Source organism: Formica exsecta, unplaced genomic scaffold, assembly GCF_003651465.1.
Source record: "Formica exsecta isolate Colony F162 unplaced genomic scaffold, ASM365146v1 scaffold138, whole genome shotgun sequence".
Lineage (NCBI taxonomy): Eukaryota > Metazoa > Arthropoda > Insecta > Hymenoptera > Formicidae > Formica > Formica exsecta.
In genome coordinates, this window is record NW_021848711.1 from 915,529 (window position 1) to 929,314 (window position 13,786).

Consider the following 13,786-nt stretch of genomic DNA (forward strand, 5'->3'; position numbering starts at 1 on the left):
AAGCGTCGAGCGTCTGCGTAGAAAATTGCGCAGAATCTAATTTCAGCCTAGAATCTATCTCTTTTAAATTCTGCGCATTTTTCTGCGCAGACGCTCGACGCTTAATGCTGCCATGTAAAGGTACCTTTAAGCGTCGAGCGTCTGCGTAGAAAATTGCGCAGAATCTAATTTCAGCCTAGAATCTATCTCTTTTAAATTCTGCGCATTTTTCTGCGCAGACGCTTAATGCTGCCATGTAAAGGTGCCTTAAGCCACTTTTTCACACATGCGTGTCGGATTAGTAAAGTATTCAGTTGGATTTTAAAAAGTTTGCACGTCGAACTTTTTTGCATTGAATTTTTTTTACTCTTAATTATTTTAATTGTTATTATTATTTATTATTAATATATATCATTCTTTGAAAAATTCTTTTAATTTGAAAATATATTTTGTAACTGTGTATATATATATATATATATATACGAGTATATATACTTAAATATATATTCGAGTATATATTTAAATATAAATATGGTTTCAAAGATGCATTTAAGTGATAGCTAATGATATATACTTATGTGCTTCTGATATGTCCGGATCTTTTTCAAGTACGGATGAATTTATGAGAGACAAATTTTTTCCGCCATTAAATTCGCCAACACGCGCTCCCTTGATAGCTAGGATTGGATTATTAGAACCATTAAAGTTTTCAGCTTGTTTTTCCCATAATGTGACACATATCTGATATGTAAAAAAAAATTCATTTTATTCGTCCATAAGAAAATATTAAAATTTGACAAATCAAGAAATTGCGCGAACCATCGCACCACTATCGTCCATGATATTGACGTCTCTCTTGACAAGTTCTCTACCAGTAGTTCGCTGTACAACATGTTGCACATCGTTAAATGTTGTAACAACGCCCAAGACATCTGTTAAAAGCATAACATCATTATATATACAAATTGCATTTTCTCACTTAATCAATAGTTATATTGATCTTATTTTGTTGCATAAATTCAATATGAAAAGATCATTTGTTGTATTAATATTTGAAATTTAATAGAAATTGTCTTTTATAAGCACATTACCAATCATATCATTTTGCTCCTTGTTTTCTATCCAACTTATTGGACAAAAATTAAATTGCAGCATCGGTATTTTATCACTGTTTTCATAACATGGCAAAATCTCTGTATCATCACTCATTGTCATCTCATAATCATTTTTCAATGTGCTGTACTGTTTATTTGCCGTTTTCAATTTACATCGCGAAATATAATACACATTACCAGCCTAAATAAAATTTTTAATAATTTAATTTTTTACAGGAGAAAAATATGTGTAACTATTATCGATTTTTAGTAACACAAGTATTAATACATTGATGATACATACTTCTATCAAGTCGTAGAATCTATCGCATTGATTTTTGAACGCAGTACATCGAATTTCACCGCTTTCATCGATTAGATTCATGAAGAACAATTTACCTTCTCCACGAGAATTGCTCCACGTCCTGATGTCAGATTTATTTGTCACTCGAGCCTTGATCACCCACCTATAAATCAATATTTTTTTTTTCTAATATCTTTTGTATTTAAAAATATTTTATACATAATTGATTTCTCTTACCTATTTTGGTAAGGACTTAACGCTGCGATTGGTATAGTTGATATATCAGAAGAGGTATGATGATCTAAAATTTTTTTTTTTGTTGTATCATCTATTATAAACAGAATAGATTTTTTATTCAATCATGATAAAGTGACACATTAAATATACATCCAAAACGAATTCTGAATATAATCGACACAAAATAAAAATATTACTAATCTATTACTATTATTAGTTTGGTAAGATGTAGATGTAGATGTATTAGATGTATTTAGACATTCAGGCTGTGATTTGTCATCAGTTTTAATTGGGTTGCCTATTTTGTAGCCAACATCACTGCCAGGAACTAGCACCTCAATATCAACTATTAGCATTATACATCTATTAAATTAAGTAGAATATGCACTCTTGAATTAAATTGCTTGTGCAGTTTAATATGTATACGAAGAGCTAAATACCTTTCCTTTCCATTATTGTTAACTGAAGTTAAGGCATAATTTAATATTTTGCAGATTGAATATTCAGTCAAAGTATTATTTGTTATCAAGTTATTTAACTGAGTAATCAACATTGTAAATGAATTTAATCTATGTCCATCAGATAGAAGTAATCTATATCGATCATCTGTATTAGTGGATCTTGGTATTTTTTTATAACCCTGCAAAAAATTGCAATTAATATATTTAAGATTTCATTTTATAAAACCACAAAATAAAAAAATCTTGCCATGTCTAGAATTACAATTAACAAAATTTATCATGTTTCAAAAATCAAGCTAATTAAGAATACTTTTATATTTATATCCATGCAAAAACAGAAGTTTAACTGTATCACGACTCTATTCTATATATTCTTGCAAAAAATATATTTTTAAGATAATAGTTTTTCAGAATTTTCTGGACAATTTTAATCCATACATATTTTACAAAAAGCCAAAAATGAAAATCTGTCAAACTGTCTCCTTTCTGTATAATCATTATACTTACCAATATTTGAAGCACCGGTTTCTTGACGTCTATACCATTCATGATTTTCTGAAACGATTAATTTCCTCATCTTTCAAGCAACACATTAACAATAGGCTTTAATAAACTTACATCTAATGCTCCTTCAGTTAGATTATACATGATTGCAAATTATTCCGGATTATTCTTAACGCAGCCGAAAATCTTGACAGATCCCTCGTTAAACAAAAAAAAACATTCGGTCTTTACAACTGATTACATATGTTTTGTTGTCCACGTCCACCATTCTTCTAGTACTCTCTGAATTGCTTTGTTTGATCTTTGATCTTTTCGTTGATTTGCGCGCAGTTGTTGATATTCCAGCCGGATCTTTCACGCATGAGCGGCCAGAGAAATGGGAGAAAGACATGGAGGGAGGGGAGGGGAGAGATATCTTCTACTTTCTTTTACAAAGTATACAATATACGACACAAATGTACAAAGCGCATGCTTAAAATAAAATGGTCAACAGTTGCACGCATAGACATAGTATATCTAGACCGAGTGTTGAGGAGTGGGGACGTGTGTTCGCTTAGCGTATTTATAATTTGCATAATCGTGCAGTGTTAATATTGTAATTAGGAAATTTATATTCCTATTTAAATAACAGAAATAGTAATTCAATGCAATCAATCAATTGATCATTTATTATTGTATATGATTATGTTTAATCAGGCATTGCATCCATGCGTTTATGCAATATCTCACACATTCTCTTACAAAAAGACATAATATATCTTTCACATTCACTCAAATTGGTTATCCAATTCAGGCTACAATATATCTCCAGGTATATATTTTTTATAGGAATAAATAATCCTCTTATATATAACATATTTTTTTTCAATTCTCTTGAATATCAACCAAGAGAATCAATACAAATATAAATAATCAAGTTTGTAACATCAAATGGCTTTTATTTAAAATATACAGTTTACTCTACAAGAATACTGTTTATACTGTTTTACTGTTAAGAATATATTGGTTAAAAATCGATATTTTTGACAAGAGGTTTCAAATGTGTGTGATTCAATTTAATATTATTAGATTAATAACTTATATAAATTATTAATCATTATAAGCGTTTTAGCTTTAAATCTCTATTTTGGGAAAAGTTAAAACAGATTTACTAAAAAGTATGAAAAAAGAAGTATGAAAGAGTATGTAAATTATATTCAATTATAAAATAACGAGTCGAGCTATGAACAAGCGAGTCAGTTAACTAAACCATATAAATTACGTGTAGAAAGTGATGCCCTGTTTTGGCATTTATTCATGCTAATATTATTTTGCAGATATATCTGTTAATGTTTATATACAATATAATGGCTGGATACATTTGATCAAATAAAAAACCATTTATACCTAGTATCAACATTATATATAAGTTACTCAAATATTGATATGTCAGATAACAAAAGTTATATTAAGCTATCTGATTTCACTTATCACTCACTGAATTGTAAAATGTACATTCAAATTCAAAAAGCGTTATGTAAAGATATGCCATTCATTAATAAGTACGTATAAAACTCTTATAAGTGACTCAATGTCATTTTTCTACTCATTGGAAATTTTTTTGAAGTAAATAATTCATTTTCAAATACAAGTGAGAAATACTTCGTTTGCATAAAAAAAAAAAAACGCGATTTCTCGCAAGTTTATCTTGTAAAATAACTGCTACTTGATTAAATGCAGGTACCTTTCTCCATGTGTGACACGTGTTTTACAATTTCTTATTTTACTTTACAATTAAAAGAGCCTCTTCTCGTAGGAGAATAAGCTGTGTACATTGCCCTCTTGTTGAGCAGAATGCGTTCTCCTTTCAAACCTTAATATCCCTCTATACATCATAGATCGCAAGGCAGTAAGTGATTGTGCACCGATATCTTGACACGCATGCTTGATACCACAGGTTAAATAAGGCGAAAATTTAAGTACTGAACCTTTATCGACTATAGAGCCACTGACACCTTGAGCTACCTTTAATTTGTCCATCTCGTTATGAAAATATCTATCCATTGCCGAACCTTTGGCGTCCTTTCTATCCATGGCCTCTAAAGAACCCATGCCTCTGTACTTTTTAAGACGAACTCCGTCGCTAAAGAAATATTCGCCCGGAGCTTCAGATGTTCCAGCCAACAGAGAACCCATCATGACTGTACTAGCGCCTAAACTGAGACCTTTAATAATGTGCCCGATCCATTGAATACCACCGTCTGCTATGACCGGTATTCCAAATTTTCTAGCGTATTCGGAGACCTTATAAACGGCCGTCGCCTGCGGTCGTCCAACAGCCATTACTTCTTGCGTTATGCAGATAGATCCAGAACCCATTCCAACACGTAACGCATCCGCTCCCGCCTCTATAAGATTCTTAGCTTGCTTTGTAGTCACTACATTGCCAGCAATCACTTGCAGACTTGGATATTGCGACTTAATATACTTAATCATGTCGATTTGATACAAAGAATTGCCTTGCGATGAATCCAATACTACTACATCCACGCCAGCCGCTACAAGCAGTTCCAATCGTTGTTTGTCAGTCTCGCGAGTTCCTATCGCGGCACCTACCAGCAACTGTTTATTTTCGTCTTTGCTAGCACTTGGATAGCTACGATTCTTTTTCAAGTCAGTTCTTGCCATCAGAGATACGAGTTCACCTCGATCGTTCACAATGGGAAGCTTTCCCTTTTTTGATTTTTCCAAAATAACATTTGCCTCTTGCAATGTTACACCAGCTGGTGCAGTGATTAGATTTTCTAAAGTCGTCATTATCGAATTAAGTGTTTTAAGTTGATAATTGGGCAAACGTTCGAGGAAATCGATATCCCTAGAAGTGACGATGCCTAGCAATTTACCACCAACTTTACCAGTATCTGTGACAGGCACTCCGCTAAACCCATGTTCAGCTTTCACATTTAAAACATCATTAACTGTATGATGTGGCGCCAACACAACTGGGTCTCTAATAAAACCATGCTTGTATTTCTTTACCTGTAAATGATACAAATATATATATAAATATGTCTGTGTATGTGTATATATATACTCCAGAAATGAATATATTTAAAAAGAAATTTAATATAATTACTTGTGAATGTTATATGTGAAGAAAATTAAGAAAGTTCTCATAAAATAAGAATATTATATCAGATTCTACGTACAATTATGAAAATTATAGCTTGAATGCGTTAGGTTTTGACTTAAAAACGAATCGTTGAGGAAAAATTGATTACCTTGTGCACTTCATTGGCTTGATACTCGCCGTTACAATTGTGATGTATTATCCCGATTCCGCCGGAGAGGGCCATAGCGATAGCCATGTCCGATTCCGTAACAGTGTCCATAGGGGAGGACACGAGCGGCGCTTTCAGCATGATTTTTCTAGTTAACGGTGACAACAGATCGACCTCGTCCGCCGTAAAATCTATGTAGCCCGGTAAAATGATGAAGTCGTTGTAAGTTAGACCATCACCCGCGGAGAATAGCTGCTCGGCTGACAAACCATCATCCGGTAGCGGCACGTCCGCCGGTTTTGTATTGCCTAATACGTAATCCGCCATAATTTTGACACGATTTTTTAATTGTAGATTCGAAACACCCCTTAGTAACTCGTTAATTCTGAGGAGATTCTCGGAGCACGTGTCCACGTGCTTTCGAAACAATCTCGAAGAAGCCGCCAGACGAAATGACCGAATTCCAAACGTGCACGATGCCTTTGTTCACTAGACAGCTGTTGGCAATGCTGGCATCAATGTCGATAACGGCGGAAGGATGTTTCGCGCATGCGCGAATGAACGCGGTATCAATACAAATGTGAAAAGGTGCGCCTTCAATCGCCCGTAAAAAATTTTTTAAAAATCTTTTTTCTATCTTTGTTTCTCAAAATAACTTTTTTCTTGCAACGTTAGAATCAAAAAAAATTTAAATACGAATATTAGAACAATATATCTAATTCTGTTCTCGACATCCGCCGAGTCAGTCAAGACTTTCGCATCTATGCCATTCACATTATACATGGCTGTTACTACGCATGCGCGAAAAATTGACCTACATATCAAGTTGATATTACCAACTGTGGACAACTGCTAGTTCCACGAAAGCGGAGTGTATTTTCAAATAGCCTATTTCGATATTATTGTATCGTCAATAATACATTCAAAAGTGATATATTGAAAATTAATAAAGATAGCGCGTTAACAAGTGTTAATTGGCAAGTTTCTACAGTGTTGATAAACGGTAGGCATTTTTTTTTACTCCAGTTTCGAGATTCAAATTGGAGAATGTGCGGTTATAACTTTTCGTAAGTATTTTCTTGTCGATTTTAAAATAATATAAATGTAATTCTCCTTGCTATTCGTTTCTTGACACGAGACTTGATTACACGCAACATATCGAGATTATATGCTTGTTGCTTGTTCTCGCTGTTATACACTTTTCATTTTATTCAAATTAAATATTTAAATGAAAATTTATGATGCTACGCGAGGCAGAGATGAGGAGCCGAAGCTTGATTTAAATCCTGAAGAAAAATTTAATCGCAAATATATAATCACATGTATATAAACACTCATGTCGCACAATAAGAAGGCATGTGTAGGAAATATCATTAGAAAGATATAAAAATAAGTTCGATGTAGAAAACGCATAACTCACACGCAAAAATTAGACGCGTGTAAACAGGGAGCAAGGAATAAGCGTAAGTGACGAAACATGTTGAAGATGTATGGATGCGCGATGGATTCAAATAACGTTGTTACATTTTCCACAGGGACGCTGAAAACGACACATAACTACAGAACGTTTAATGCGAGAGACTCTCACGGTTTAGTAGAATAAATGTAGAACGAGTGGTGTATTTATACGATGCTTAATAAGTTCGATCAAATCTTACTGGACGTAAAAGGACCGTGTTCAAGACATCGACGATTCCATCGAAGGCTTCTCCGAACGACGATGTGACGTACTGAAACGCCAGTCCGATGTAATTCGCATTCTCGTAATCGTTCTCGTATTCCTCGTCAAAGAAATAATCGTATATCATAGGCAGAAATATGACCGCGATGTATATCGTGATACCGAGTAAGGCTAGAAGAATTCAATACTTTGATTCTCTTCGAATAGAAAAAAAAAAAAAAAAAAAAAATTAGCTATCGTCGTTCATTATATATGTACATGCGATTCTTACATACTCTTTATGTATACCTATAGTTCTAAGTCCGAGCAACCGTTTGCTCACTCGCTTCGTTTTCCTTCGTTTCGCTTTCTTCGCAAACAAAGACGACAATCCGGAAGCTTCGTGACAAACGTTCTCGCGTGTGTTAAAGGTCGCAAGGATTGGATCCGAAGATGATCTGCCGTCAGCAGCTGCCGAATCTCGAAGTGCCGTATTGATCATGCAAGAGAGCACGGAACATTGTTGTAGGGTTTGAGATTCCGGTAAACATTCTCGTTGTTTATCATTCTCTCCCGCATTATCCGGCTTATTAGCCATCTTACGCCTGAGCCTCCAATAATACTCCCAATAACTCTGATTCAACAATTCCTGCGTCTCTAAAGGGATGGACGATGGTTCCTCGAATAAATCCCCCTTAGCTTGTAGACTCGTCAACGAAGAAGAGTTTATCCGACGACTTGGTATCACGTTATTGGATTTCATTCGTACTGTAGATTTTGAACTATTTATCCCGTTTCTTCTATGCAACAATTGACTTACCTTCAAATGAGTTCTTTCATATTGTTTACCTTTAACGTGACGAGAACCGGGCAGTATCAGGGTGCAATCGGAATCTGTGATCGCCAAACGGGATTTCTTCCGAAAGAATGACTTGGCCTTTCGCGATAGATTTATCGGCGCAGTTTTACGTTTTACGTTAACGCGCAGTTCCCCGTGTTTTTCTTTATTCTCGTTATCACATTCTTTATCTTTAATCTCGTTAAATGCATCTTTCTTCAACATTTTATTATTTATTACGTTTATCAGGGATTCGCCTAAATCGACTCGGCTATCTTTTTCATGATACACGAGTTTATGTTCTCGCAGCGAATTCTTTACTATTCTTGTTTCGCTCAATGTTTTCCGCTCGATTCCGTACCTGTCCGCGATACACGAGTTATCTGTATTGCATCTTTGTTCAGCGAGAGTTTTCAATTTCCTAGCCGTAGTCATGCTCGAGAAACTTTCGCCATCTTTCGTATTGTCTGCGTTATCTATCATATTAAACTTTTCACGATGGTTTTTATCGAGCAAAGTCTCGTTTACAGTATTCTCATTTACAGGATTCAGTGATACACTTGAATTAACGTTTTCCTTATCGTGTATCGAATCGGATGTTTCACAACAGGAGATACTTTTGTCCCCCGAAATATTATTACCGTTCTTTGCATTATATTCTCGAATGCCTAAAAAATAATAGTGAAATGATATAAATATAAGAAAGTTTCTGGAGATCCCGCAAAAGTCCTGTTCAAAAAATATTAAATATATAAAGTTACAATTAAAAATGATAAATTTATTATATAGCTATTAATACGAACTTATCTGTCAATATTAAAAAGTAATTATCATACAGATACCCTAAATGCATAATCGATATTGTGAAATATCTTCGGTTGTTCAATACTTTTGTGAATTATGAAACATAATCATATCTTGCATTTACTCTAATAGTGAATAACTAATATAGTATTCATACAACGCAGTTGTTATAATAGAAATGTTGCCTCACTATTTAATCTTTATGAAGAAAAATCATTCAAGCATGAAATTACAGCTATTGCTCTGCCACACTGATATCCTGAGAGAAATATGCCAAGCTTGTCTTCGTGTTTAAGATTATTATATTGAACAAAATTTTTTAAATGTGCATAAAATAGTTGAAACACTGTTAATTTATTTATTATAATCTGATAATAATTTCATAAAATTTTATAATGAAAATGTTTAGATGTCAATATCTCTTAAACAAAACGTTTACGGGCATACCTCCAGAGGAAAATTTTTTCTTATCTTGCATAATCGATATTGTGAAATATCTTCGGTTGTTCAATACTTTTGTGAATTATGAAACATAATCATATCTTGCATTTACTCTAATAGTGAATAACTAATATAGTATTCATACAACGCAGTTGTTATAATAGAAATGTTGCCTCACTATTTAATCTTTATGAAGAAAAATCATTCAAGCATGAAATTACAGCTATTGCTCTGCCACACTGATATCCTGAGAGAAATATGCCAAGCTTGTCTTCGTGTTTAAGATTATTATATTGAACAAAATTTTTTAAATGTGCATAAAATAGTTGAAACACTGTTAATTTATTTATTATAATCTGATAATAATTTCATAAAATTTTATATTCAAAATGTTTAAATATCAACATCTCTTAAATAAAATATCTTGCGGGTATATCTCTAGAGGAACTTTCTTATTTTGAAATCCTAAATTTTTATATTTTAAATTAGAACATTATATGTAAATATTTTTTTAACCTTGAAATGCGCCTTATATATACGATCATCTTACGAATATAAGTAATATAAATTATCGCAAATAATTCGTTACCATTAAATGGACACTTCTCATTTTCAGATTCTTTGGAGTCATAAGTCGAATTGGCCAACGTTGATACCGGATCGTAAATATTTCCGACAAATTCTCGATCTTTCACGCTATTGCTTTGACATTCGATTTTAATACCCTCTTGCGTTTGCTTTGGCATATTTGATATTTGTAAAGGTACATTATGATAGGCAACCACAGGAATTTGCACGCTATAACGTTGCAACGGCTGCACGTTCGAAGAAGCGGCAGCTTCTATATTAAGAGCGTTAATAGGCAGGGCGTGTATCTTTTTTTCATCGGCCATTAAAAGCAGTGGCCTTCCAGTTTCCTGAATATGTAAATATGATAAAAAATACGTAAATATGATCAAAGTTACGTTTTTACTATTTAATGCCAACAATAATCGCAATTCTATATAAACGGCTTACTTCTTTTTGAGGAAATCTATCTTCGATATCGCGTCGCTCGTTAGTAACGTATTGCGAGGCTGAAATGGATTTGGAATAATCACACTAGAAGATTAATTGAATAATTTAGCATACGCAGTCGCGCGTATTAGATAAGAATTTCTTATACACAATTACCCGTTTTACAATGATCGCCTTCCGAAATAAATTGTTTTGTAGTGAGACAATCAGTGGTCTCTTTTTTTGTGATGCTTTCTAATAATTTATCTGCATTATTACATGTGTAATCATCCGCAGTTTCAATCACTCCTTGTAATCTATCCTCAGGCTTCTTAACTTCTTGTAGAACATGCATATTAATTTCTGGCGTTTGTTTGCCATTCTTCGTGTCACAAGATTCATCTGGTTTCTCGGCCTTCTGTCGCAATATCTGTCTGTGTCGCGTTACAAATTATGTTACCATGGCATAATAATGAAATCAAACACGGATAAAAATACACAAGATAATAATATATTAGAGCTCGTTTCGTGCAAATTATCATGTTACGTATCATGTAACAGGATTCGATGCGATAACAAGAAACACGGACTTTAATGAGAATTAATTAGGATTTAAAACCTTTTAAAACGTGGATCGATAGAACCGGGCAATCTTTTCGGTATATGCGTGGGTCCTTCGTATTTTTGGCTCAATCTCGGTCTGGTATGCCTAAGATAAAAAAAGGAGAAAAACAAGGGAAATGTATAGCGATATTTTCTTCGATTTAATCGCGATACCAATTTACGAATAATATTCAATATAGTATTTTCCAATATTTATTTAAATTTTTTTTTTTATTGTCGATATATATTAAATTTACACATAATATAAAATATTTGAAAAGTATACTTACTGACATGTAACAGCTCGCACTATACTACGACCTTTTCTAGGAGTGCCTATCAGAGTAACAACACACGGAGGTTCGATAATATCATCGGTGTCATCGTTTAAACGACGTAGAGGTATTTTAGGCCAAGACAGATCGGAAGGAGGTCTAATATCGAGAATATTGTTGGTAAGATATTGAATAAAAATTTTACTCGCTTATTGATAATATATTAATAACACAAACGATATACTACGTATAACGTTTAAAATGCTTGCCGTAATGTGCCAATATTACGTTTCTCCGTGATCGCTGATAAATTTTGCCCGTTTACTGAAAAAATATACGTTAAAAGCCATGTAGCATATTATATTCTTGATTTTGAAGTATATATTTACCTTTTATATGCAATTCAAGTGCACTTGTTTCGTCGTCGCGCGCCATATCGCGAATTATTTATAATTACGAACATTAGAATTCCCCGATTATAACGATGTATGTCGTGCTACGTCATTAAATCAGATCACTTGATACATTAGCCTAAAAAAATATACGGGCGGCACAATTATGCATGTCAATTACATGTTTCTTCAACATCGAGCGCCTTTTACGTGACCGAATTATAAATTGTTTTGTTTGTCTAGAGTCAATTGTCTCAGAATTGTTCCTTATTAATTACACACCGTATAAATATATAGATATAAATGATTGTTATGATTATATTTTATTATCACATAATTTTTATATATGTATACAACTGTAAGTTTAATTTTAAAATATAATGCGATATTTACACCGAATATACAGTAAACATTGTTATAGCCAGTCTTGAGTTTCGAGAGAAATATCACTTTTAAAATTTCGCATACAAGATTGTATACGAACGTTAGCAAATATTTCCATAATAAACTGTTATTAAAAGAGCGAGAAGTATTTTTTGATGCACGAGACATTGGCCGATAAATAAAAGCTGAATTTCAAGTCTGGTTATAACATACAGGAACGATCAATTAATACCTATCGATAATTTTATAAGTCGCATTATACTAAAGTAATTTTCTAAAGTAATTTACGCACCGTATTTATTGTTATATCACATCATTAATCTAACATTGCAACTATCCCTTTTCTTTTATTTACCTTCTTCAAAGATATTGCGATTTTTTTTCCATATTTTGTCTAAATGTTCCTTTTACACAGATTACCAATACTATATATATATATATATATAGTATTATATGTATTATATATATATAGTATAGATATACAGTCTCTGACATATTTTTTACAGAGTCAGGAAATGTACTTGTAATAAAAATACGATATATAATGTATTATTATATATTCGTGTATAAATATGTGTAATGCACTATTTAATACAATCGAGATCAGTCGACATATAATAATTTTTTCGAAATAGGACATGAGCGATGCGATTTCCGAATATGTGACACATGAATAAATCTTGCGACTATGGAAAAACATGTACTTTAATTCTCCTTGTATTTGTAACATGCTCATCCTTTCGAATAATCACTACCCTTTTTTAATACAGAATTTGAAAATTGAGAAATACAGTTTATTCTCATTTGACATTTCTATCTCATCTTATATACTTTGTCGATATTTGAACACAACATAGTGAAACTTGTGCGCATTAATTATCAGAAAAAAACAACAAATATAAATTATTTCTTAAATAATAGAAAGTGTTGTATAAAACTATCAAATTATAAATCGTGATTTTGTTATTTTGCTATATCGAAATACAAGAGCTGACAGATGTGTTTTGACTAGACTTTTGAAATATAATATAATTCAAATCATGGTTTTCATCGAATACAAAATTTTGTGTCATTGATCTCCTATGAATGACTTCTTTTTACTATCATTATTTTTTCATTGGTCCAAAATACATTAACACTCTCTTTCCATTAATTTTTACTTATTAAAACTGTATCCATTTTGTTTATAATACTCTGTTTAAAATTAGCCAAATACTAAAAATAATAAGTACAGAATGCACTAGATATATCTAAAACAAGAAATTTTTATAGCATGCAGCTCACATAATACTATCTATCTTCTCCAATAAGTTATTCATTAATCATTTTAACATGTTACAATGATATATATACATACATATATATATATATATACATATATATATATATATATATATATATATACTGATCGTATAAAAACTATTGCTATACGTTAAATTAAACTCATAAAAAAGGTTTACAATTGAAAAGTTAAAAATCATAAAAGTCTATGTGCCAAAACATCTTATCATTTATTTTTCAGTTAAAGTTTGCGAAATACTCACTAAATTAACA

General features: G+C 32.4%; 3 protein-coding genes across 4 annotated transcripts in view; all 3 read right to left on the bottom strand.

The window, feature by feature from the left end:
- Positions 1-3,075, bottom strand: part of LOC115245982 (replication protein A 70 kDa DNA-binding subunit-like) — a 9,248-nt gene extending 6,173 nt beyond the window's left edge. Inside the window, exons 1-9 of one of the 2 annotated variants that reach the window (XM_029824523.1) lie at positions 2,694-3,075; positions 2,583-2,630; positions 2,055-2,254; positions 1,823-1,977; positions 1,615-1,678; positions 1,378-1,540; positions 1,071-1,275; positions 799-911; positions 554-720 (exon numbers count right to left, since the gene is read on the bottom strand). In XM_029824523.1, the coding sequence (XP_029680383.1) occupies positions 554-720; positions 799-911; positions 1,071-1,275; positions 1,378-1,540; positions 1,615-1,678; positions 1,823-1,977; positions 2,055-2,254; positions 2,583-2,630; positions 2,694-2,723 (1,145 nt within the window). In that variant the 5' untranslated portion in view covers positions 2,724-3,075. Of the gene's footprint in view, positions 1-553; positions 721-798; positions 912-1,070; positions 1,276-1,377; positions 1,541-1,614; positions 1,706-1,822; positions 1,978-2,054; positions 2,255-2,582; positions 2,631-2,693 lie in introns of both variants that reach the window. The other variant, XM_029824522.1, reaches the window with a different exon arrangement.
- Positions 3,076-3,500: 425 nt separating this feature from the next.
- Positions 3,501-6,311, bottom strand: LOC115245983 (inosine-5'-monophosphate dehydrogenase). Its single transcript, XM_029824524.1, has 2 exons — positions 5,840-6,311; positions 3,501-5,597 (listed from the first exon to the last, which is right to left on the bottom strand). Exons 1-2 carry the CDS (start codon positions 6,164-6,166, stop codon positions 4,353-4,355), a joined length of 1,572 nt encoding a protein of 523 aa, XP_029680384.1. The 5' UTR covers positions 6,167-6,311; the 3' UTR covers positions 3,501-4,352.
- A 47-nt stretch (positions 6,312-6,358) lies between these two features.
- LOC115245999 lies at positions 6,359-11,891 on the bottom strand. Its single transcript, XM_029824544.1, has 10 exons — positions 11,846-11,891; positions 11,726-11,780; positions 11,472-11,660; positions 11,198-11,287; positions 10,756-11,012; positions 10,600-10,658; positions 10,172-10,499; positions 7,809-9,005; positions 7,498-7,691; positions 6,359-7,379 (listed from the first exon to the last, which is right to left on the bottom strand). Exons 1-10 carry the CDS (start codon positions 11,889-11,891, stop codon positions 7,347-7,349), a joined length of 2,448 nt encoding a protein of 815 aa, XP_029680404.1. The 3' UTR covers positions 6,359-7,346.
- Between the last annotated feature and the right edge of the window lie 1,895 nt (positions 11,892-13,786).

What these genes read in the sequence shown, in the direction of transcription:
- LOC115245999 (XM_029824544.1), bottom strand. Translation starts at nt 11,891, where the DNA reads ATGGCGCGCGACGACGAAACAAGTGCACTTGAATTGCATATAAAAG. An exon ending in CGTAATATTGGCACATTACG is followed by an intron (nt 11,661 to 11,725) that starts GCAAGCATTTTA and finishes TCAATAAGCGAG; the next exon opens with TAAAATTTTTATTCAATATC. An exon ending in ATAGATTTCCTCAAAAAGAA is followed by an intron (nt 10,500 to 10,599) that starts GTAAGCCGTTTA and finishes TTACATATTCAG; the next exon opens with GAAACTGGAAGGCCACTGCT.
- LOC115245983 (XM_029824524.1), bottom strand. Translation starts at nt 6,166, where the DNA reads ATGGCGGATTACGTATTAGGCAATACAAAACCGGCGGACGTGCCGCTA. An exon ending in AAGCCAATGAAGTGCACAAG is followed by an intron (nt 5,598 to 5,839) that starts GTAATCAATTTT and finishes TATCATTTACAG; the next exon opens with GTAAAGAAATACAAGCATGG.